General features: G+C 40.9%; 1 protein-coding gene across 1 annotated transcript in view; it reads right to left on the bottom strand.

Annotated features, from left to right (window-relative positions):
* Positions 1-22,898, bottom strand: part of SH2D4B (SH2 domain containing 4B) — a 249,160-nt gene that overhangs the window by 114,851 nt on the left and 111,411 nt on the right. Inside the window, exon 4 of the mRNA XM_083146312.1 lies at positions 2,873-3,020. Within this exon, the coding sequence (XP_083002438.1) occupies positions 2,873-3,020 (148 nt within the window). The remainder of the gene's footprint in view (positions 1-2,872; positions 3,021-22,898) is intronic.

Genomic DNA, 22,898 nt, shown 5'->3' on the forward strand with positions numbered 1-22,898 from the left:
ACCGTTGCAAGGGGCTACGCTGATCCAGGGGGGGTTGTGCTGACAGACCCGCTGATTCTGGGGTGCGGACAAATGATCTCGGGGGGGGGGGGTGGACAAACCCGCTCTTGGGGGGGGGGGTGCAGTGTGGCCAGACCCGCTCGCGTGGGGGGGGGGGGTGCGGGTTAGAACCGCAGGCACACTCGCGGGGGGTGTGGTGCGGGGGGGGTATGGTTGCGGACAGACCAGCTCGCAGGAGGTGGGGGTGCGTTCAGACCCGCTCGTGGGGGGGGGGGTGCTTGGACAGACCCGGGGGGGGGGTACGGGCAGACCTGCCGATCTCGGGGGGGGGGGCGGCCAGACTCAGGTATATATATTGTTTTTGTTGTTTTACATGACTGAATGCTGAAGAGGTTGCTGCTGTGTTGTTTCTATCACTGAAGGACTGACCAAATAAAGTTTTGAACGCCAATTAACAAATGGCTTCCCCAGAGACAGGTCATTTATGGTTTCATTTCAATGTCGGAGCCGGGTCTGGTGTCGATGCTCTGGGCTACAGCAAAGCTGGGAGAGACAACTGCACGCACGGCATGGTGCTAATTAAAAGGTATTTTGAAGACAAGAAATAACGAAGCAAAAGATTTGCTTACAAGTAGCCTAGAAGTTAAATATTATATTTACGAGATCTAGTAAATTGGTCGAAATTAACTTACTATATTTTTGGGAAATAATTTAATAAGAAATTGCAAAATCAATAAGACATCATACACTACGTGGAAGAGCTTCTCAGCAATTGCCTTCAAGAAAAATTAATAGCCCAATGTTTAAGATGTAAGTTTTGTTGAATTAATAAGAGTATTTGTTATTTTGTAGAACACATTTGTGGTACTTAGCATTGCAGATGGTAGCAAATTTACTTTGGAGAAAGAAATGTGGTCAATAAATAAGATAAAGTGAACTAGAAGCTGCACATGAGAGGTTTTAAATAGAGCACGGCTTTTGTTTGTCCATTGGCTAAGCCTGCAGGTGAAATCTGTTTGAAGTCAGAAATGTGCAACACCAGTTCTTGAGACCTAATTCAGTTGCAAAGTGGCTATTGAACACAAATCTGTCTATGTGTCTCTACACATGTGCAGCAATTGAATTCGATGACAGTTACAATGAGGGTTAAGGGCCAGATGTATCAAGCTTTAAAAAGTGATAAAATGGAGAGTGATAAACAACCATCCAATCAGCTCCTATCTGTCATTTTTCAAACCCAGTCTGTGACATGGCAGGTAGGAGCCGATTGACTGGTTGTTTACCATTCTCCATTTTATCACTTTTTGAAGCTTGATACATCTGGCCCTAAGTCACAAAGAGTGACAGTTATACAATATATGTGTGAGGTAATGGAGAGTGGTCACGTAAATGTAGATGTGTCATGGCCGTCCATTTTTCTGGGTGGGCATAGTTTAGCAGTTGCAATCTCACTTGCTACTGGAGAGCCTTCGGTGTTGTAATAGAGCTGCTCAATATGCTTGTCTTTGAAGGCACTCTAAATCAATTACATGACTGTACAAACATTTCTGCATTTGTAGATCATTGGCTTTAAAGTGACAGCAATAGGCATTGCTAACCTCAGGCTAGCTACTGCCTATATTAGTATACAATCGCAATTGACAACGGTAATGGTGTGTACCAACGGTACAATCCAGCATTAAATTTTGACTATATAGTCAAAATCGCATCCAGATCGCAGATGTTTTTTACCTTGCAATCCCGATGCGCGCTCCCTGGACAGCATAAACTGAAACCCAGATAGTCAGGGCAGCAATGACTATATAGTGGAAATCTAATGCAGATAGCATGAATTATATGTAAATAGTACATGAGTTAGCAAAGATTGCATAGCAAGTCGAATAGCTAAGGAATCTCACCGTGTGTACACACCATAAGACATAGCATCAGCCAACACAAGAACAACCACATCTGAATTAGGCCCTCAGTGATAATACAGAGCAGGGGTAGCCAAGCTGTGGCACTCCAGCTGCTGTGGAATTACACATCCCAGCATTCTTGCACATGAAAACAGTGACAGTAGCTAAACAGCTGGTGGAGTCTGTTGCCTACCTAGTGTTCATTCTAGCACCCGTCATCTTTGAAAACCCATGCAGTTCCTCTTCCCTGCCTGGGGTGTCGCTTCTAGCAGTGTGGTCTGTATATCAGCATATCAGTATTGCAAACCACACCTGTGCTAGAAACACCACAGCAGACAGTGACACCCCAGGCAGGGAAAAGGAACTGCATGGGTTAGTCACGCTCATCATTGCTGCAATCCGACCATTCACACTTTCTTGGTGCCCCAAATTGATACTCATGGTACAGAATTGCCACGTTGCAGTACTGCCACTCACTGCATTTCTATGAGCCACATGGCGAGGCGATTTGCGAGGCAAGGAATTGTTTGTTGAGAATTGGTACATTTCAATTGCACTTAAAACATTGACTTTAATGAGCTCCTTAAAAACAAACCATACTGTACGGAGATGGGCTGTGAAAATGATACCTTGAAAGAATAACAAAATAAAATGTGACAAGCTGCATAATTACAGTCTCATCTAAATCATGCATGTGGCACCAATCTCCGGAGTATCCAGAGAATTATTTATGCTGAGTAAGTGATTGAAAGCTTTGGAACATTTAATTATCTGAAAAGCATATTATTGCACCGAAAATACACATTACACAAACACACGTATTATGAACATTTCATTTTATTTCTATGAAAAAAATGTTGCAGAAAGTACTTGTCAAAAGCCCTGAATATTCCCTACAAGTAATATGTTCTAATTACCAGTTAAAAGGATTGCCTACAGTGGAAGCCATGCCCAGGCTTTTGATCTGTACTTACATTGCTGTTGCCACTCCTCCTCCTCGTTTTCATTCCGCTGACTTTGCTGCTGGGCTTTCTTCAGACTCAAGTACAGCTCCTTCGCACGCAGCTCTTCCCGCTGGCGGATTTGTTCTTCACCTTTCCTTCTCTCCTCATCTTCCTTTCTCTAAGTCAGGAGAAAATTTAAATATTGAATACAAACTGCACATTAAATGAATACGTGGAATGATTAATTTTGCTACATAAGCGTACATTAGTAGCTTACATTAAAACAGTAATGGGCATAAATTGTATGTTTCACCGCCATTCCGATCATCTACACTCACTCCCATATACAAGAATCTTTCCCTACACAAATTCAGATTAAAGAGGAACATATCCATACAAGCCAACCAGCCCTAATAGTTCCCTACTGAGTACATTTGAGCACACACCTATCTTCTTCCCCAGTTTGCCTTTCTGGTTAGAGCATGGGATCTCAAATTTCAAGTCATCCTAGAACCACTTTTCCCATTATTGACTCTGATCATTATACGGTCATATTGTCGATGGACATTGTGACAACATAATATGGATATGGCTTAAATGTCAATACTTGCAAAATGTCTACATGGACCAAAATTTAAAAAATACAATTGGAAACGGATGGAAATCCATTTATGACACGGGTGTGGTAGGGTGGTCCGACAATCGTGATCCCGAAGGTCCGGAATCCGGACTGCCGGTGCTCGGACAGGTGGGTGAGCGCAAAGAAGCCCCTTGCGATCTTGGTGGCTTGTTTCACTCACCACAGGTTGTATTCTCCCATTATGGGGGTCGTGGACCCCCACAAGGGAGAATAGCCCCTGTCAGGATACCGACTGTCGGAGATTTAAACAGTAGGGATTCCAATGCCGAAGTACTGACCGTCGGAATACTGACTGTCAGGCAGTCAGCCGGCACCCTTATAAAGCACAACATATAAAACTAGTTGATAAATGGACCGCTTTAAGAGGCTTGGTGACCATGTAGGGTGTCCCTATAAGGACAGACTAGACAGTCCCCTGAAGGGCGTGGATCATTAAAACCACAGTGTCTATGTTGACGGTCAATAGGTAGACTACTAATGGTTGACAGACAGGTGGACAAAACTTGAAAAAGTCAACATGCATTAGGTCGATGTGGTCAAAAGGTCGACATTATCCCCAGTTTACATTATGCCACAATGTGGCAGCCACATTATAGTGCCCCATGTTCATACTGTGCCACATATACTTCAATTCATTCCTAGAGGCCCAACATCTCTAGAATGTGAATAGTTTGCTTACACAGGTACAGTATACTGTATGACACACATGCATTGCACAGATTAGCCTTACTTGGTAATACACTATTGTAGACATCTCAGCATTTTCTCTGTATATTGTAATGATACTGTGTGTATGTCAAAAAAACAAAGGAGCAGAAACAACCAGTAACCATTTACCAACCAAGTGTTTTAAATAATATCTTTTTTATTGCCCCTAGATGATTTGTCCCTTAGTGGTTATGTTTATAAGGCTGCTTTTATTGCCCATGTCTATAAAATTTGTGTGAACACAATTACATGGTGACATTATTGTAAGTACCAATTTAGTGCAATGAATATAAATGAAAAATAAAAAACTTTCTTGCAAAATTAGAGAGAATTTATAGAGCGTAGTAACACACCTATGGTAAGAAAGGTATATTATCAGTGCTGAAAGATTTCCTCACCGGAAATATCAAACCTTAAAAAGAGATTAAGGGCTAGATGTATCAAGCTTCAAAAAGTGATAAAGTTGAGAGTGATAATCCAATAGCCAATCAGCTCTTACGGTTTTTTTTTTTTTTTATATTGGGCTAGAAGCTTCAAAAGCGATAAAATAGAGAAAGCTAAACAACCAACCAATCAGATCGTGCCTGACATTTTTCAAAAACAGTCTGTGACATGGCACGTAGGAGCTGATTGGCTGTCTGTTTATCAGTCTCCATGTTATCAGTTTTTGAAACTTGTTCCATCCAGCCCAAAAACTGAATGGTTGGTACTTTAACTGTCATGGAAACTGTCATTGTAAAATGAAAGTTGGGATCTGACTGGTTGGTACTTCATCTCTCTCCAAGGTTTAATACATCTCTCCCATAATGTTCCAAAGTTAATTACAAAATGAAAAGTTTTATGTTCTAAGCATTGCTTTGATTGCTAATCTAATTACTGAATTATTGTCTTGAGAGCTCTGGTTCCAAATGTGACATACAGTAAGCAAAACTATCTGGTACAGGAAGTTGCTATTAACTTCCATTATCTTTATATGGTCACCTCTTTCATTTACTGCTTCGTCTGAAACCCGAAAGCCAGTAAAATCAAAAATGTATTCAGTAGCTCTGCCAGGAACATTATTTGTGTCAGCAAATTTGTGAAAGCATCTACGTATGCACTGGTGCATATCTTTAATGGTTGCAAGGTGAGCAGTGTACATGTGTCCCTGGGTCAAGAGAGGCCACACACACCCTGCATCATTAATCATACTCACCGCTCCGTCAATCCGGCGCTGACTACACAGCGGCAAAAATTAGGAAGTAAGTTACAGCTGCAGCTATTTTCCGGTGTCCCCGGAAATGCAGTGCCGATGCTATATTCCCCAAGACCTTTACATATACCTTAAAGTCTGGTGTAATGCCAGAGTCTACAGCACTGTCAGAGAGAAGGGGTCCCTATCAGAGCCTGCACACGGGACCCCTTCTCTCATAAAATGCGTCTCTATGTGTACGTATACTAGTGGAGTGTTATAAAGAATGATGCTCAACATCAGGGGTTAAAGTGAGGGGGAACAAAGTGGCACTGAGTGATTTGACAGTCTTGGGAACTATCATCTGTGGTATTGTGTATTGGATTGAGATAAAAAAAAAGAGGCCTGTCAGTCGTGTGGAACTGAGCAATTATGTAAGGAGAAAGGGTCTTTTTAAGATTGTGAGCAATAAAATAAATATATCTTTAAGTCAACTGACTTCATCTTGTAGCCAACAGGAATATGACAAACATAGGGCTAGATTCTCTAAGCTTCAAAAGGGATAAAATGGAGAGTGATAAACAGCCAGTCAATCAGCTCCTACCTGGCATGTCACAGACTGTGTTTGAAAAATGTTAGAAAGGAGCTGATTGGCTGGCTGTTTATCACTCTGAATTTTATCACTTTTGAAGCTTAGAGAATCTGGCCCAGTGTCTCTATTCTCTCCTCTACTGCAGTGAGCCCAGCATGTCCAATCCCCATCAAGCTTCCATGCAGAGCAAGGTCAAGGTCAGCGACCATTGGGTGTCAATTGATGTCATTCAGGTGTGTCAGCATCAGCAGCATGTTGTTACATACACAGCAGAAGCAGTATAACACATACTGTAGGTCAGGGAACTTATCCCTGATCCAATGTTTTATCAGCCAAAAAAGGGTAATTTTCCAGATCATTATTATAAAATAGTCCGATAATGATCATCGACATAAAGTCGAGAAAAAACAAACAAAAAAAAAAACATTTTTATTAGCTGAAAAATTAGCTGAGCTACCTTAGTCTTCATTACTGCCATACTGTACCTTACTGTATGTGCCTATAGCCTTTGTGATATTAACCCTTTGAGTGCCAAGTGAAAATAGGTGTGAAAATTGACAAGCAGACATTTTTATTCATCATTATGACCTGCATTGTTTACCTTGTATAGGAAATATAATCTTTTTTTACACAACATTTTTTATTTGAATTTATATAATAAATGTGAGAGACGCCGGCATTTTTAGCAGATGTTTTTTTAAATCTCTTCACAGAGATGTTGGCACTCAAAGGGTTAAGTATTGTTTATTTACAATCTGTAAACTTCTTCATTCTGTATTCTAGCATAACCAACTGGCAGCATGCCATCAATTATAAGAAACTTAAACACATTAAAAACTTCACATTAAAAAAGTATTGCATTTGTTGCTTTTGGCAGTTTTACCAAAGAAGCAGTTTTTCCCTATCCTCCTCCCAGGAGGTTCTTAATCCCATTGATAGCTGTAAGCTTGAGTCAGCCGAGACTTCCGTAATGCTGGTCTAATTTTCATGGTTCATCTCGCAACTAATACATAATTATGTGATAAAGAGCACTGCTTCCCTCTCGGAGGATGGTACAGAAGATGTGTGGATGAGTACGCAGAGAGGTGGGTTATCATTTCTAAACAATATTTACATAGTTGCCAAAATGCGATTATCATGGCTATCGCTGTGTTTCTGGACATTTACATCAATAGCTGGCACAGGACACTAAATCACTGTACCTGCCTCGATTGCTGAGCATCATCACAATATAATCCTATTACATTTCCAATTCTCAGTAATAACTCCTAGATGAGTTTAGCATGTACTGCACACACAGGCGTTTATAAAATTAGCACTCATCAGATACCAAATATTGCTCCTAGCAAACACAAACAAGGAATAATTGCCTTTAGTATAATGTATTGAGTAGGTATAATAACCTTGCTTATGTACTGTATCTAAAACATAATACACAGAGAAAATGGCATTTATGAGATGAGAAAATATGCATTCAATATAGCTGCCCTAGTGAAGCTGCGGGCATGTGGGTGTGTTGTGGGCTGTGGGTTATAATAATTATGCTGGTGTGCAAGTGCTTATAAGAGGTGTATATGTTTGCTATGTATGTGTATATGCTGTGTGTGTATACAAGTACATGCTGTGTTTTCATGTGCTGTGTGTATATATGCTATTTGTGTGTATGTATGCTACTCTTGTGTGTCTGCAGTACATGTGTATATGCTAAATGTGCTCTTCTCTTATATATACTATATAATTTCTTAGAAACGTCCTTATTTTTAATAGAAAAACAGTTATTTCAATGAAGATAACATTATCAGAAATACAGTCTATACATTATTAATGTGGTAAATGACTATACTAGCTGCAAACATCTAGTTTTTAAAGGAATATATACATAGGTGTATAGAGACTAATTTCCAGCAGCCATAACCAGTGTTCTAATGGTGCATTGTGTTTGTTAATCACGTTAGAAGACTAATTGATGATTACGAAACCCTTAAAACATCTTGTGCAATTATGTAAGCACAGCTGAATATGGGTTTGCTCAGTAGAGAAGCTATGCAACTGGCCTTCCTTTTGAGCTAGTTGAGTATCTGGAGCATAACATTTGTGGGTTCGATTATACTCTTAAAATGGCCAAAAAAAAGACCTTTCATGTGAAACTCAACAATCTATGCTTGTTCTTCGAAATGATGGCTATTCCATGCAAGAGATTGCCAAAAAACTGAACATTTCCCACAACAGTTTTACTCCCTTCAGAGGACAGTACAAACAGGCTCTAATCAGAGTAGACAAGAAGTGGGAGGCCCTGGTGCACAACTGAGCAAGAAGACAAGTACATTAGAGTCTTAAGTTTGAGAAATAGAGGTCTCACAGGACCTCAACTTACAGCTTGATTAAATGGTATCTGCAAAATTCCAGTGTCGCTGTCTACAGTAATCAGGCGACTCCTGGATGCTGGCCTTCTAGGCAGAGTTTCAAAGAAATAGCCATATCGGAGACTGGCAAATTAAAGGAAAAGATCAGTATAGGCAAAATACAGATGGAGCTGATCTTATTGTTTCTGCCAGTTTGCCATGGCGAAGGTTTTGGCAATCCACTTTTCTTGTGCGCTTAGGTGAGCCATGGTGTGTGGATGCACGCCATACAATATCCATGCAATACATATCGCCACAGCTGGGTGGCTAATGCTCCACCTAACTAGCGGCAGATTGATATACGAACGAACCACACCATTAGCCAAGAGTGGGACGCGCTTACTATACAGTACATATGAGATGCTCGTGCGACTCATTCCTGTGAACATCCAACTGTACTGTAAAATCTTAAACAAATCGGCCGTGTAGTGTCCCAGTCCCCTAGGCAAATAATAACTGTGGCCTGCAGTTCACGTAGCCGTAGGTGAATATTGTGAACACCAAACCCTGGACCGTGTCATTCTCGGTGAACGGCATTAGGGCCTCATCTGCATGGGATAACTCTTTGCATAGACTCATGAGCAGCGGCTACTATCACCAGGTGGCGTAGGCTAGTGGAAAACTGCACTGCTCAACTCGCTGGAAACCGATGTTCGATTACTGTCATTTATTTATTTTTATATTTTTTTATTGAAACATTTATGAAAGTTATATTTGATAAAACTAGACAAACATAAAAAAAACCTGTTCCCATAAAATCCTTTTTGTGCAACTCCATGGGCAGGAACAACAGTGCATGCTGTGCTGTGTAACATTTAGTGCTATGCATTACCCATTGTGTCTGTATAGCGCCTTCACCCAGCCAGATTGACTAAAGCAGCCTCTTCCATTGCACCGAAAAAGTGTCTGTGAAAAGTCTCCCAGGGAAGGGGGAAGTGAGTTGGGATTTAGGGTGGGCTGAATACAGTACCTTCAACACTAAATCCACACTAGAAGTGTCTGAGCAGCTGCTGCGACTCACGTTTCACAAATGGTGCTACGGCTGCCTTTCAATGGGACACATACATTTATTCAGCACTGGCACAGATACGTTTTTTCTCAAGTAGCTGACACTTGGGGAGTGACTACCCCGTGCCAACTACTGATAATTGCACAACACACAATCCCCTTTTATTGCCTTTCAATGGGAGCACTCTCTACATACACATCACCAAGTGGCTAGTGGATAACTGCGCCGCTCTACATGCTGGAAACCCGTGTTCAATTACTTTCATTTATTATTTATTTTTTTACATATTTTTTTAATTTAAATATTTATAAAAGTTATATTTAATAGAACTAGACAAACAAAAAATCCACACTGTGTGTGTCTGAGAGGCTGTAGCGACTTATGTTTCACAAAGCACTATATACTGTACACTCATGAGCACTGGCTGCTATCCCGATTCATACAGTACATTTTAAAAAGCTGCATCTAATAAAATTGTACAGACACACAAACAGCTGTTTTTACATAGCTAGTTGTCTGAGAAATTCAATATGCTAATATGCTTTCAAATAGAGTAATGGTAAAAACAAATGGAAATCCATTTTGTACGCAAGATCGATGGCATGTGACGCATTGCGTAATGTACAGTGTGATGTAGGATGCCAGTTCCACCATTATGTGACTGTGCTATAGGCTACCTGTACACGCAGCCAGGCCCGGCGAAAGGGGGGTCAAGGGGGACATCTGATTTTGACCCCAAGGATCAAGAGGCACAAGGGTTAGGGGGCCCCATGGATCAAGGTGCACAAAAAAACATACAGCTGATTTTGTTTGTATGATGTAATCTCCACGACTGGGTTGGAGCAGACAATAAATATCCCGAATAACGCCTCAGTTACTCATCGCATGGTTTGGTCTCCCTGAGTATTGCGATCCCATGACGCTGCACCAAGTGGGTCCTTCCAATCTGCTGCCACTTAGGGGCTGCACTGTCCCACCAGCACTGAACTTCAAACACCAATGTAGACAGTGCTTCCTACTCTGTGCTGTTCCAACAGCAGCTCCGCAGGTATGTCCATGAGGTAACATCCACATTGCATCCCGCTTCCGCCAAAATGCACAGTTTGGAGCATACTGCACTTATGGAGAGCAGCAGCCAGGGGGACATGTTCAGCTGCTGCAAGTTAGTTGAAAGAAGTCACCACCAAGGTGAGGCATGTGTGAAGGGGGTTATGTGTGTATGTATGTGGGAGGACTGGGGGGGGGGGTGGTGGTTAGTATGCTAATCAGTTATGTGTGTGTGGTCATAGGGGGGCCCCAGAGATAACAGTGTATGGGACCCCAAGATTTTTGTTGCCGGCCCTGCATGCAGCACAATGGCACAGCTTCAAACAGGCCCTCAGGATAGGCCCTACTCTACCCAGGAGTTTTGAATAAGGAAGGTTACCACTCCATTTTGCGATGCCATACCCTGTAAACAGCACTTGATTGGAGCAAATTTCCTCCTCCAACACGACAATGGGCCTTATTTTGGTTCATTCTTTCTGACAAAATCCTTCTTAGATGGACAAAACCATGTGCACTGCAGGGGGGGCAGATGTAACATCTGCAGAGAGAATTAGATTTGGGTGAGTAATTTTGTTTCTGTGCAGGGAAAATACTGACTGCTTTATTTTTACACTGCAATATAGATCTCACTTTGAAGTAAAACCCCACCCAAATCTAACTCTCTCTGCACAAGTAACACCTGCCCCACCTGCAGTGCACATGGTTTTGCCCATCTAAGAAGGATTTTGTCAGAAAGAATGAACCAAAATAAGGCCCAATGACCCAAAGCACACCTCCAAAATATGCAAGAACTATTTAGGGAAGAAGCAGGCAGTGGGAATTCTATCTGTAATGGAGTGGCCAGCACAGTCACAAGATCTCAACCCCATTGAGCTGTTGTGGGATCAGCTTGACCATACAGTATGCAAAAAGTGCCCATCAAGCCAATCCAACTTGTGGGAGGTGCTTCAGGAAGCATGGGGTGAAATTTATTCAGATTACCTCAACAAATGGATAGGACATTTTTGCCAAAGGCATGTAATGTAGTAATTTCTTCAAAAGGAAGCATGTTTGATTCACTGTGTACAGTATGTGCGTGTATACAGTATAAGCTATTTGTAAATGCATGCACAGTATGTATGCTATATGTATGTGTTTCTGTGTGTATATATATATATATATATATATATATATATATATATATAACACGTATGTACGTACAGTACATACCTACATACATGTAAGGAACCCCCCCTATGAAAATCCTGCGGTTGCCCCTGCTCCCGGTCACTAGGATTTCGATGTCACTCTTCCAGGGATTGACACCCCTTTGCAGTTCACGCCCCCTTATGACATCTGCAATTACATAAAGCCCCTCTCTCTTTCATTGCCAGCTGGGTACAGAAACAGCATATACAGAACAAAATGTACAGAACATACTCCACTGATGCAGACAGGGAAAAACGCTATAGCATAATTGCTCCTGAATAGAGAAAATAGCTCTGTTAAACTTTAATGAACAAAACTGCTTTCTGTCACTTCCAAGTTGGTGTAATTTTCTATTAATTTTGCATGACTTGAAAGCCATGCAGTGTAATGCAAAATCAGGAATACCTTCCTATATTTTCAGGATTTAACAATGCCATCTCTGAGAATTAGTTCATCTTGCAGAACTGAATACTGTACTCTGCTTATGTGCATGTGCCAGCTGTAAGGAATGCCATGGCCTGACTGTAGCTTTTACTTGCTCATTCCATACAATTTCTTATATATATTTGCGGGAAGCGGTCATCTATTAGAATGAACTTAGGTCTACAGTCATTAGGTCGACCCCACTAGGTCGACTGGCAGGAAGGTCGACCTGACTTAAGGTCGACATGGGCCAAGGTCGACATGACTTAAGGTCGAATTTGCATAAAGGTCGACATGAGGAAGGTCGACTGGTCATAAGGTCGACATGGGTTTTTCACTGTTTTTTGAGCCGACATGTGCCGACAGGCGGTATTTCATGCCCTACCATCCACTAGGGCGTGGTGGGAGAATAAAATAGTGTGCCGAGCGCAGCGAGGCACCGTGCCCGAAGCATTGCGAGCGAAGCGAGCGATGCGAGGGTCCGATTCTCATTGCCAACTGTGTCCATGTCGACTGTGTCGACATTCGGATAAAAAACCAGTGAAAAACCCATGTCGACCTTATGACCAGTCGACCTTCCTCATGTCGACCTTTATGCAAATTCGACCTAAAGTCATGTCGACCTTAGCCCATGTCGACCTTAAGTCAGGTCGACCTTCCTGCCAGTCGACCTAGTGGGGTCGACCTAAGTTCATTCTGACAGATGTACCGCTTCCATATTTGCAATGTTTGAATATGCACATTTAACCTGCCATTCATTCATCTAAGGACCAGATGTATCAAGCTTCAAAAAGTGATAAAATGGAGAATGATAAACAGCCATCCAATCAGCTCCTAGCTGCCATGATACAGGCTGGGTTTAAGAATGACAAGTAGGAGCTGATTGGCTGTTTGTTTATCACTCTCCACTTTTTGAAGCTTGATACATATGGCCCTAATGTGTGAATGATGTACTTAGCCTGTGCAATCTGAAATATGTATTTATGTATACCCTTAACTTGTACCTAATATAAGTTATTATACACAGAGTTGGATTTAGGTCAAATGTGGCCCTAGGCAAGAAACCAGTTTGGGGCCCACCTCCCTCAAACAATCCATACCACTATATTTATTTCCTGATTCATTCCCCTTTTAAGTTATTTGCCATTTTTCCTATTTATAGTAATGCCCCTTACACATTATGCCAGACCGTAATGACTCTTACACAAAATGCCACACACCATACTGCCTATTACACAATATGTTATACACTGTAATGCCCCTTACACCAGAATGTGATTCTTTTAAAACAGAGTCATTTTCTAGCACCATCTGCTCTTTATGGAATGGCAATTTTTGCTATTCCCGTAGGTGACAAGATCCTTTACTACAAGATCCTATGCTTTCCCCCAGTGGTGGGGGAAACACAACAAAAGCAGTTCGTTTTCAGGACTAGCATAGTACTACTTATGCATGATAACTTTAGTAAAAGCCCCTCCTGAAGAGTCACAAGAGGACAACTCTCTCCAATGGGGATGAGGTCGGATTGCATTTGCATCATTATGGCCATATTTAACCACTTAAATTGCTAATATTATTTACAAAAACCATTTAGAAATTGAAATTTTTGCATAAATGTATTAAGTTAAAAAAATCTATTAATAAAAACATCTTACAGTTTTATTAAAATAAAAACATACTTTAATGATTGGGACATAGTGACCATTGGAACCTAAATTTTTCCAGCTGCTGCTTCCCTTTGCAGGCCCAGTGTGTACGATAGCAAGATAATGGTGACTCCATTACATTTTCCCATCAGCTAATAATGTCTGTAGGATGGGGATGGGAATAGGGATATAGCCATTCTGCCAAATCAGAACAGTGGCACCATGACAGCATCTTGCCACTCAAGAAGGGAACCAGAAAACAGTAGGCTTTCTGATTGGCCGCATCTGATAGGGGCTCTGATGATGTCATTCAGTGTGACTTCATCCAACCACTGTGCTTAAGTCTTCAATCAGGAGCCTGGGAGAGCCCACCCACCCCCCACCCCCCCCCCCATCTGCATTTGCAATCATCACCTGAGCACCAATTGCTTTCACTAAAAGCTAATAATCGCAATTCATACTCTCTCTGGCACTGCTAAGTCATTGTGTACATTGTGTAAAGGAGCACACAAATCATTGTGTACATTGTATAATTGGAGCAGACTGGTAAATGCCACTACACTATGGACACCTCATCTGTTTTTCTGATAAAATGGAGAGTGATAAACAGTCAGCCAATCAACTTCTGCCTGCTATGTCACAGGCTGTGATTGAAAAATGTCAGGCAGGAGCTGATTGGCTGGCTGTTTATCACTCTCCATTTTATCACTTTGAAGCTTAGTGCATCTGGCCCGCATACTTTTATGTGCTTCTCTTTATGTCATCCTCCCACTGACTGCGGATTTAGCATATTTCGACTTGCATTTTATGGTTACACTTTAAAATAATGGAAGGCACATTAATGAAAAGGTAAATTATAACGGTTTTCTAGGGAAAATGCTACTTTAGCATCACATTAGTTCAACATGATTAACATGGTTATAATGAACACTAAATGAGATTGTAATGATGTGAAGGAGTAAGGAGTCACTGGGAAAGGAAGGAGAGGGTGGCTTGGCAGTGTTACAAGAACGCTTCATGTGAGCAGCAGAATGCGGACTGCGCTGCTGAAATAATAAAATGTGATAGCGTGAAAGGTAGTAATGTGCTGCTGGATGTTTGGATCATTTAACTCTTTAAATGACAGGCCATATAATCTCATGGTTAACCTCTACACTGCTGAAGAGATTATTATTATTTTTTTTTAACAACTGCAACTAGAAATATTTATTTAAATGAGGATTCTTGGAAAGAACGGTCAATAAGGTACAGATGGAACTGGCCTCATTTTTGCAGGGGCTGGCGATAGTATAGCATAAGCTGTCCCTTGCGTTAATAACCGCATATGTTAGAGCATATGTGGTTATTAATAATGTGATGCCCAGCGATACAGCAATCCTGCCCAAAAGTTTTCATGCTGGGTTTTCGTTTCAGGGGTTATCGCCCCGCACAGATCCCTGCTGCCCCCCATGGACCCCCGCCGACCCCCCCCCCCCCCCCTCACCAGTGACCTCCTCCTCCCTGCACTGTACATCCTCTTCCCGGTGCAGGGAGGAGGAGGAGAGCCCGCACCAGCATCAGCGCCGGGTAAGGGCCACCGCAATGCAAAGGGCAGCTAAACGCAAGAGCTGTCCTTTGCAATAATTATCGCATATGTTAGTGCATATGCGACAATTATCTATGCAGTAGCCAGCGGTGTGTGGTGGACTGGGGCTGCGGATCTTAATGCATCCCGCCCGTTGACATCAGAAGACAGCAATGCGTGACCTGACACGCCAGCATCCAAAAGAGTATGTGGCCTCATGGAGAGGGGGCAGGGCCTTGCTGAACAAGCCCCATATCCAGGGTATTGCACATGGGGCATTTAGGCATGCTGGTAGTTCACCAGTAAGTGTAGAAAAAGTAGATCCCAGCCAACCCCAGCTCCATCAAACTTTCCTTGATCTTCTTACATTTAAGTATTTCCTCCAAAAACAATTTAGTTAGATAGACTTTGCTCAATGAGGACTGTGCAACATTATTCCTAACTGTGTATACAGTAGTATGGTCATAATGTAACCTGGGATGATTGTACATCCTGTACTAGAAAACTTATTTGTGATGTATCATTTTACAATTGCCTTGAGGTTATTGACGTCTTGCTTATAGTGCTTTAATTTCCCTGGTCTGTCTTCCCTTTTTATCTAATAAGTTTGTTTATCTCCCTTTATGAAATCCTAAGGCACAGTATTACTAGATTTAACATTTTTATTAGAACACCAATAATACATAACATGATGAAAAGATTAACCGATGTATAATTTTATTTTATTCATATTATTTAGATCATTTTAATGACTTTGAAATCATAGTGGAATTACCTGCACTGTACTTTTAGTAGTCCAGATCAATTATTTTAATATATGAAAGACATCTCAGATAGAACAGGATTTGAAAGCGGTTACTGTTCAATTACTCATTCAGTTGCTTTTAAGAGCACTTACTGGTACAGTAGGAGCATCTTGTCTGTACCCTCGGTCAGTGTTATGACCTGGTATCATGGAAAGAAGATGGAAATGGCTGATTTGTGCATTTCAGTGTTAGCGGGGGATTATCTGTCATATTACTGCAAAGTTCTTGCATGTTTAGAGCTGGAACAGAGAGCTGTGACGCAAATACTGTAAGTCAAGATACGTTGTAAAAAGTGTTCAGAGATAAATTATAAAGTTAACAAGTTATAAAGGAACATGATTCCCTTCCGAACTGCAGTTTCAAATTTAAAAGGAGATATAAAACACTGTTTAGAGGTAATTACTAGATTTCACACAGCAAAATATACCAATATTTGTTTTACAGTTGGAAGTTAGGGGGATATTCTGGTTGGTGCGCAGTGCTGCGTGTCATTTTTCAGGTTAGGTAGTGTTTATAGCCCCTTCATTGAGTTTTTGTTGGTGGGGGGAGAAGTGTACAGAGTGGCACTGGGGATTACGCATTGTGAACCAGCAAACCTACACTTTCCCTACAATACCTCACATCCGTGAGCGGGGTCTGTGTGGTGCCGATAGATGTTTGTTGCGTCTCCATCTCGCGGCCAATGCGTCTCCGTTCTCTGTCCATCCTCAGTCCAGAAGTTCGGGCATCCAGAAGGCAGCGCTGATCTGACAGCTGGAAACATGCTACCCGTACTTCCGGTCTGAGAATGGACAGAGGGGCAGATGTATTAAGCCTTAACAAGAGATAAATGCAAGAGTGATAAGGAAATATAAATGTCCAGCCAATCAGCTCCTTACTGAATTTTTTCAAACACAGCCTGTAACATGGCAGTTAGTAGGTGAATGGCTGGACGTTTATCTCTCCTTATTACCCCTGGATTTATCTCTTGCTTAATACATCTGCACCAGAGAACGGAGACGCATTGGCCGCGAGACGGAAACGCAACAAACATCTATCAGCACCACAAGGACCCTGTTCACGGATGTGAGGTATTGTAGGGAAAGTGAAGGTTTGCTGATTCACAGTGCGTGATCCCCAGTGCCGCACTGTATACTTCTCCCCCGCCCAACAAAAACTCAATGAAAGGGCTGTAAACACTACCTAACCTTCTTTTTCTCCCTAACAGGCAAGCACAGTCTTTATACTTTTATATATATTTTATCTACTTCAATATCTTATTTAAAATCCTCAAGCGCTCCAATTTTACCTTATAAAAATGTGTACGTAAGCGGGAGATGAGAGAAAAAATGCAGAACACATCTCTGTTCGTAACATTTATTAATTTTGCAAGTCTGTTGTATATAAATTTGCATTTGCTCATGTTTCATGTGACCACTGGAAGCAGTAGCGTATCAAAGCAAGTAAACCTTTATTCCAGCTAAATGGCGGAGCCAGTGCAATGGCTTCTTTCACGGATATACCAACAATTCAAAAACATACAGTATAGTTTAACAAGAAACCAGCAGTCAAAAGAGTACAGTATTCACTATACTGTACATACAGCATGTGGAAATACAGTAGGAAGAACCACCAGCTGTGGATGAATATGGACTAAGTACCAGCTGGAAGGTTAGTAACTGAGGCCTGCACAGGAGGAAACTATATCCAGTGTACAGTGAACACAAGGAAACCCATCAGCTTTGGGGTGACAATTATCCTTAATGCTACCAGAGATTGGTGACCATTATATAGAGTACATTTAAAAAAAAGCCTCTAAGATAGACGGACATGCTATACGCCTCATACAAATGGGACAGTCTCTTTTTCCTCAAAGACATTTTTTTATAGTAGTTTAAACTGTAATATTATATATGTATTTTAAAGGTCACATATTGATATTATGTTGTAGTAAGGCACCAATCCCCCCAAAAAATAAGATCATAGTTAATTTTACCTCCATCAGATTAGGCCAGTGCAGTAATTAGCTGTAAGCATTTAGAATTGTATGGAGACATTTCCATTTATAAACTAGTGTTTTAGCTTAGTAAATGAATATTTTTCCACAATCTTACCTCTTAGGTCTGTAGTATGGGAGGGATATACCCTCATTATGTGTCATTCCTCTATGTCCATTCTAAGTACTTTTAATTACTGTATGTAAAACAAGTATATTGTGATGTTACATCTTGGTTTCCCATGTATACCATACAAAACGGTGCAGCAATGACTTTTAAATCTCATAATGCCACTTCTGGGGCATCTGTGAACTTTGGACACCTCTGTCCAGACTCAGGAAGTAGTGAAAGCTTTGCACAGCAGCATGGGCTGGAGATGTCACTACAGTACCAGATCCTTCTGCAGTGGAAAGCTTCAAAGTCACTGCAGAATGCAATGGCACAAGTGGACTCATGGCTGCAATAGTGGACAGACAGGTTTCAGATAGGTATCGTGAAAATCTCATGTTGAACTTTTCCTGTGCCAACCATTTTAATTTAGACTTTTGGTCTATGTCGACCTAGTGCATGTCCAACGTTCCCATGTGTCAACCCATTGATTGTCGTCCAATAGTGTTCGACCTAGTGACTGTCTCTCTAGACACTGTAAACCATTTAATACGGAACCCTCCAGAGCTGAGACCTGGATACAGACCAAGAGACATTTGGCAAGAGGATATCTTCAAAGCGGTAACAGCCCATGTTGTTGCATATGCATATGACATATGGCACTGGCTCTATAATAATTTAAATAAGAATAGACTAAGATCAAATATAAATGATACCCATCTCCATGACATGTTTAGGCGTGCAACCATAAATAAACCTATTGGGTATAGTATAACCCTCCGGGATTCTGACGGTCATTTCTTCAACACTGGCATTCCGCCTGTAAGGAGCCAGACAGGGGGTGAGTGCATTTAAGCCCCTTGCAGGCTCGCGACGCTCTTCATCTATTCTATTCTCCCTCTGTAGGGGTCGTGGACCCCCAACAGATGAAAAAGACTATGTAAGTCGGGATTCCAACTGTTGGTCTCCTAACAGTCGGGATTCTGATGTTAAAGAAATGACTGTTAGAATCCCAACTGTCGGCGAGTCATCTGTCACCCAGAACATTTACCTCCTGTGGAAGAAACAACAAAGATGGGGAGCAGTGCTATAAAACCATTAACAATTATTGGATTATCTTCACAAAATGTATTACTAAATAAAACTAAACACTGATTAAAATATGAAATATTGAACATAATGATCTGATGCAAATACTGTAGTTCCTAGTGTGCTTCTGAGACCTTAAGGTAAGTTCCTTTAGAGCCAAAATAAATGGAGATGATATTTTAGCAGTACTCTGTAGAAGTGGTAGCGACCAGCTGGCTGGGTCTCTGGTTCATAGTGTAGTTAATGCTCTATAACAACGGGCTTGCCGATATTCACTGGAGAGAAATTTGCTGATAGACGCAATGTTCCTGGTAACAGACACAAATTATTATTGGACGTTTGTGTCTACCAGGAACATTGTGCATCTACAGTATATTGCTCATACACATGGAACGATTTGAGCGATTGGATGTTTCAGTCAGTGGGGAACGCCCAGATCTTTTGTCAAATCTATCCGTGTGCACGCACATTAACAGTGAGGGTGTGCCATCAGTCAAGATAAGCACTGTCTGGGAAGAGGTACCAAGTCTAATGGGTACAATTAGGTTTCAGCTTTGCTGTGGAAGGCCCACAAGTCAGTACCCCCAGACCTGCCCATTCAAGTACTACGTTGGTCCAGATGGAGACGATCTCACAGAAGGCAGAGTAATCAAGTTAACTGAACAGACCCAATGGTAATAATGGTAATAATAAATGGAAAGTTTAATTTACACCAATGTCAGAACTAGATGCCAAAGCAGAAGGTGAAGACATTGCCAGGGACAAATTGGAGTTGGAAAGCACCATCTACAGACTGTGGGACACATTAACAACTACAGATCAACTGAATATTGCCTTGACACTTGTAGATTACCCTGCAAGTAAAGAGAAATCCTGTGCTCCCATTGCTAGCAAACTGAGCAGTCACTGTGTCTGGTGCATTGACTGCGGACCATGGAACTAGTGCTGACAATGTATTTTTTTGATTGTTAAGATTATAATATGTCTTTTTTTTAGGCGGTAGTCAGGACTCAAATGGTAAACCCAGTGATTTGCAATTTATGTCTTGTGTAAGAATAGTGAGAACATACAAGAGCTGATAGAAACATAGGAACATAGAATTTGATAAGAGCCACTGGGCCCATCTAGTCTGCCCCTTTTTAAACATCTTACCTCAAACCATATTTGATCCATATTGCTTTGTAATTATATCAATATGCCTATCCCAAGCATGATTAAATTGCTCTACTGTATTTGCCTCTACCACCTCTGATGGGAGGCTATTCCACTTATCTACTACTTTTTCTGTGAAGCAATTCTTCCTCAAATTTCCCCTGAATATCCCTCCCTCTAGTTTCAGTGCATGTCCTCGTGTTCTGCTGTTGTTCTTCCTGTAAAGAATGTCTCCCAACTGTACCTTGTTAAAGCCCTTGATATATTTGAAAGTTTCTATCATGTCCCCCCTTTCCCTTCTCTGCTCTAAACTATACATATTAAGATCTTTTAGTCTTTCCAGGTAAGTTTAGTAGGCCATGCACCATTTTAGTTGCCCTTCTTTATACAGTCTCTAATGTATTTATATCCTTTTATATCCTTTTGGAGATATGGCCTCCAGAACTGAACACAATACTCTAGATGAGGTTGTACCAATGACCTATACAGTGACATTTTTACTTCTTTCTTTCTACAGCTATGCAACCAAGCATCTGACTTGCCTTCTTCATTGACTAAGACATGGGATGCATAGATATTAGTTGTCATAATGCATAATAAAAATAATTTCTCTTTATTCTGATTAGGACAGTGGTTTCCAACCGGTGTGCCTTGAAACCCCGGGGTGCCTCAGGACACTTGCAGGGGTGCCTTGGATTGATGGTCCAGGACCAATTCAAATTAATTTAGGTCAATGAACTGAAATAGACAAAACCAGAACCGGTGGCTGCCAATCAAAAATTAGGTGTACAAACATAAGTGTATCCTGTCCCTCACCACATAACTGAACCTAAGGATAACATACTGTACTGTACAGTACAAACATAAATCGACATAATTTTCTATATTTTTTCAACTTTTATATTTTTTTTGGCCTCCGGTGCCTCCCAAAAATTCTGATATTCTAGGGGGCTGCAATTCAAAGAGTTTGAGAACCATTGGATTAGGACTAAGGGTCCTTTGATCTATGCAGGGGTTAAAATGAGGATTTGGATACTTAAAATGGCTTCTTTTTAGCAACACCGAATATACAGTATAACAGCACTCATATACACATCATGCAACCTACAAGTAAAAAAAATACAAGACATTTTACACATTACTATTTGTATTTAGTCTTACAAATAAATATAGTGTTCTTTTGTGACCTGATTTTGTTTTAGTTTTGTAACTAAAAGTCTTCAGTAAAGATGCCTACTGGTGACTGTACAGAGCTTAAATCAAATTGATCCTGAATGCAATACTCATAAAACTGGGTCGGACTGAAACATAAACAACCCTTTTTTATGAGACAATGACAAGAGAAAAATTTGTTTCTCCAGGCTTCATAAACGTGCAGGTTCTAAAAGTAGCATTGATGTCCGGGTTAATATTGGCATAGAGGAAAATTGACCATGCTTCACTTTGAGAATTGCAAATCTAATTGATCTGCTGCAGCAAGCTTTCCATTTCTGAGCAACGGTACAAGATGGGACGTGCAGGAGCTACTAAAGCAGGACCGGGAAGGTTTGGCTGCGAATGAAAACATCTCAGCAAAATCCTTAATTGGGAAAACCATATTGTAAGCAAGGAAGTTGGATAGGTAGGTGGACCTTTGCTTGAACCAATAAGTATGAACAGGCATTTTAAATATATGTCTTGCTAATACATCAATTATCATCACTTGTCTTGTTTTACTCATGTAATACCAATTCTGACATTTTTTTTTTCTTTGTATTCCTCATTAAATATATCTTTTCCCAATTCTGCTGGGAGACAAACTTATTATTATTCATAGAAAAAGGACATAGGTGTAAGAAAATTTAATTACATATGTAAATGTATTTTATCACCATAGGGTTTCAAATGAATTTTTTTTTCTAAATTATTTATTTATTAACAGTTTCTTATATGGCGCACACATATTCCACAGCACTTTACAGAGATTATTTGAACATTCACATCAGTATCTGCCCCAGTGGAGCTTACAATCTATATTCCCTACCACATGTACAGGTACAGGTTTAATTTTTGTTGGGAGCCAATTAGCCTACCTGTATATTTTTGGATTGTGAAAGGAAACCGGAGTACCAGGAGGAAACCCATGCAAGCACAGGGAGAATATACACACTCCGCACAGTTAGGGCCATGGTGGGAATCGAACCCATGACCTCAGCGCTGTGAGGCAGTAATGCTAACCATTACACCATCCATACTGCCCATAAATAATTAAAATATCAGTGATTGGTTAAACACGGATGCTAAGAGGGTATTCAGTTAGTGGCGATATTTGTAAATTTGTATTATGTAAATTTCACCTATTCACACAAATATAAACACACATTGAATACCCCCTAAGGGGTAAATTTACAGCTTCTACAAATGAAAATGTTGTCTATAGCAACCTATCAATATTATGTCTATCATTTCTCTATTGCATTATAGAAAATAATAGACAGAATCTGATTGGTTGCTATAGGCCAGAGGTTCCCAAATGCCGTCCTCAGGTTTTAGGTA

The sequence above is a fragment of the Crinia signifera genome, chromosome 6, assembly GCF_055691185.1.
Source record: "Crinia signifera chromosome 6, ASM5569118v1, whole genome shotgun sequence".
NCBI lineage: Eukaryota > Metazoa > Chordata > Amphibia > Anura > Myobatrachidae > Crinia > Crinia signifera.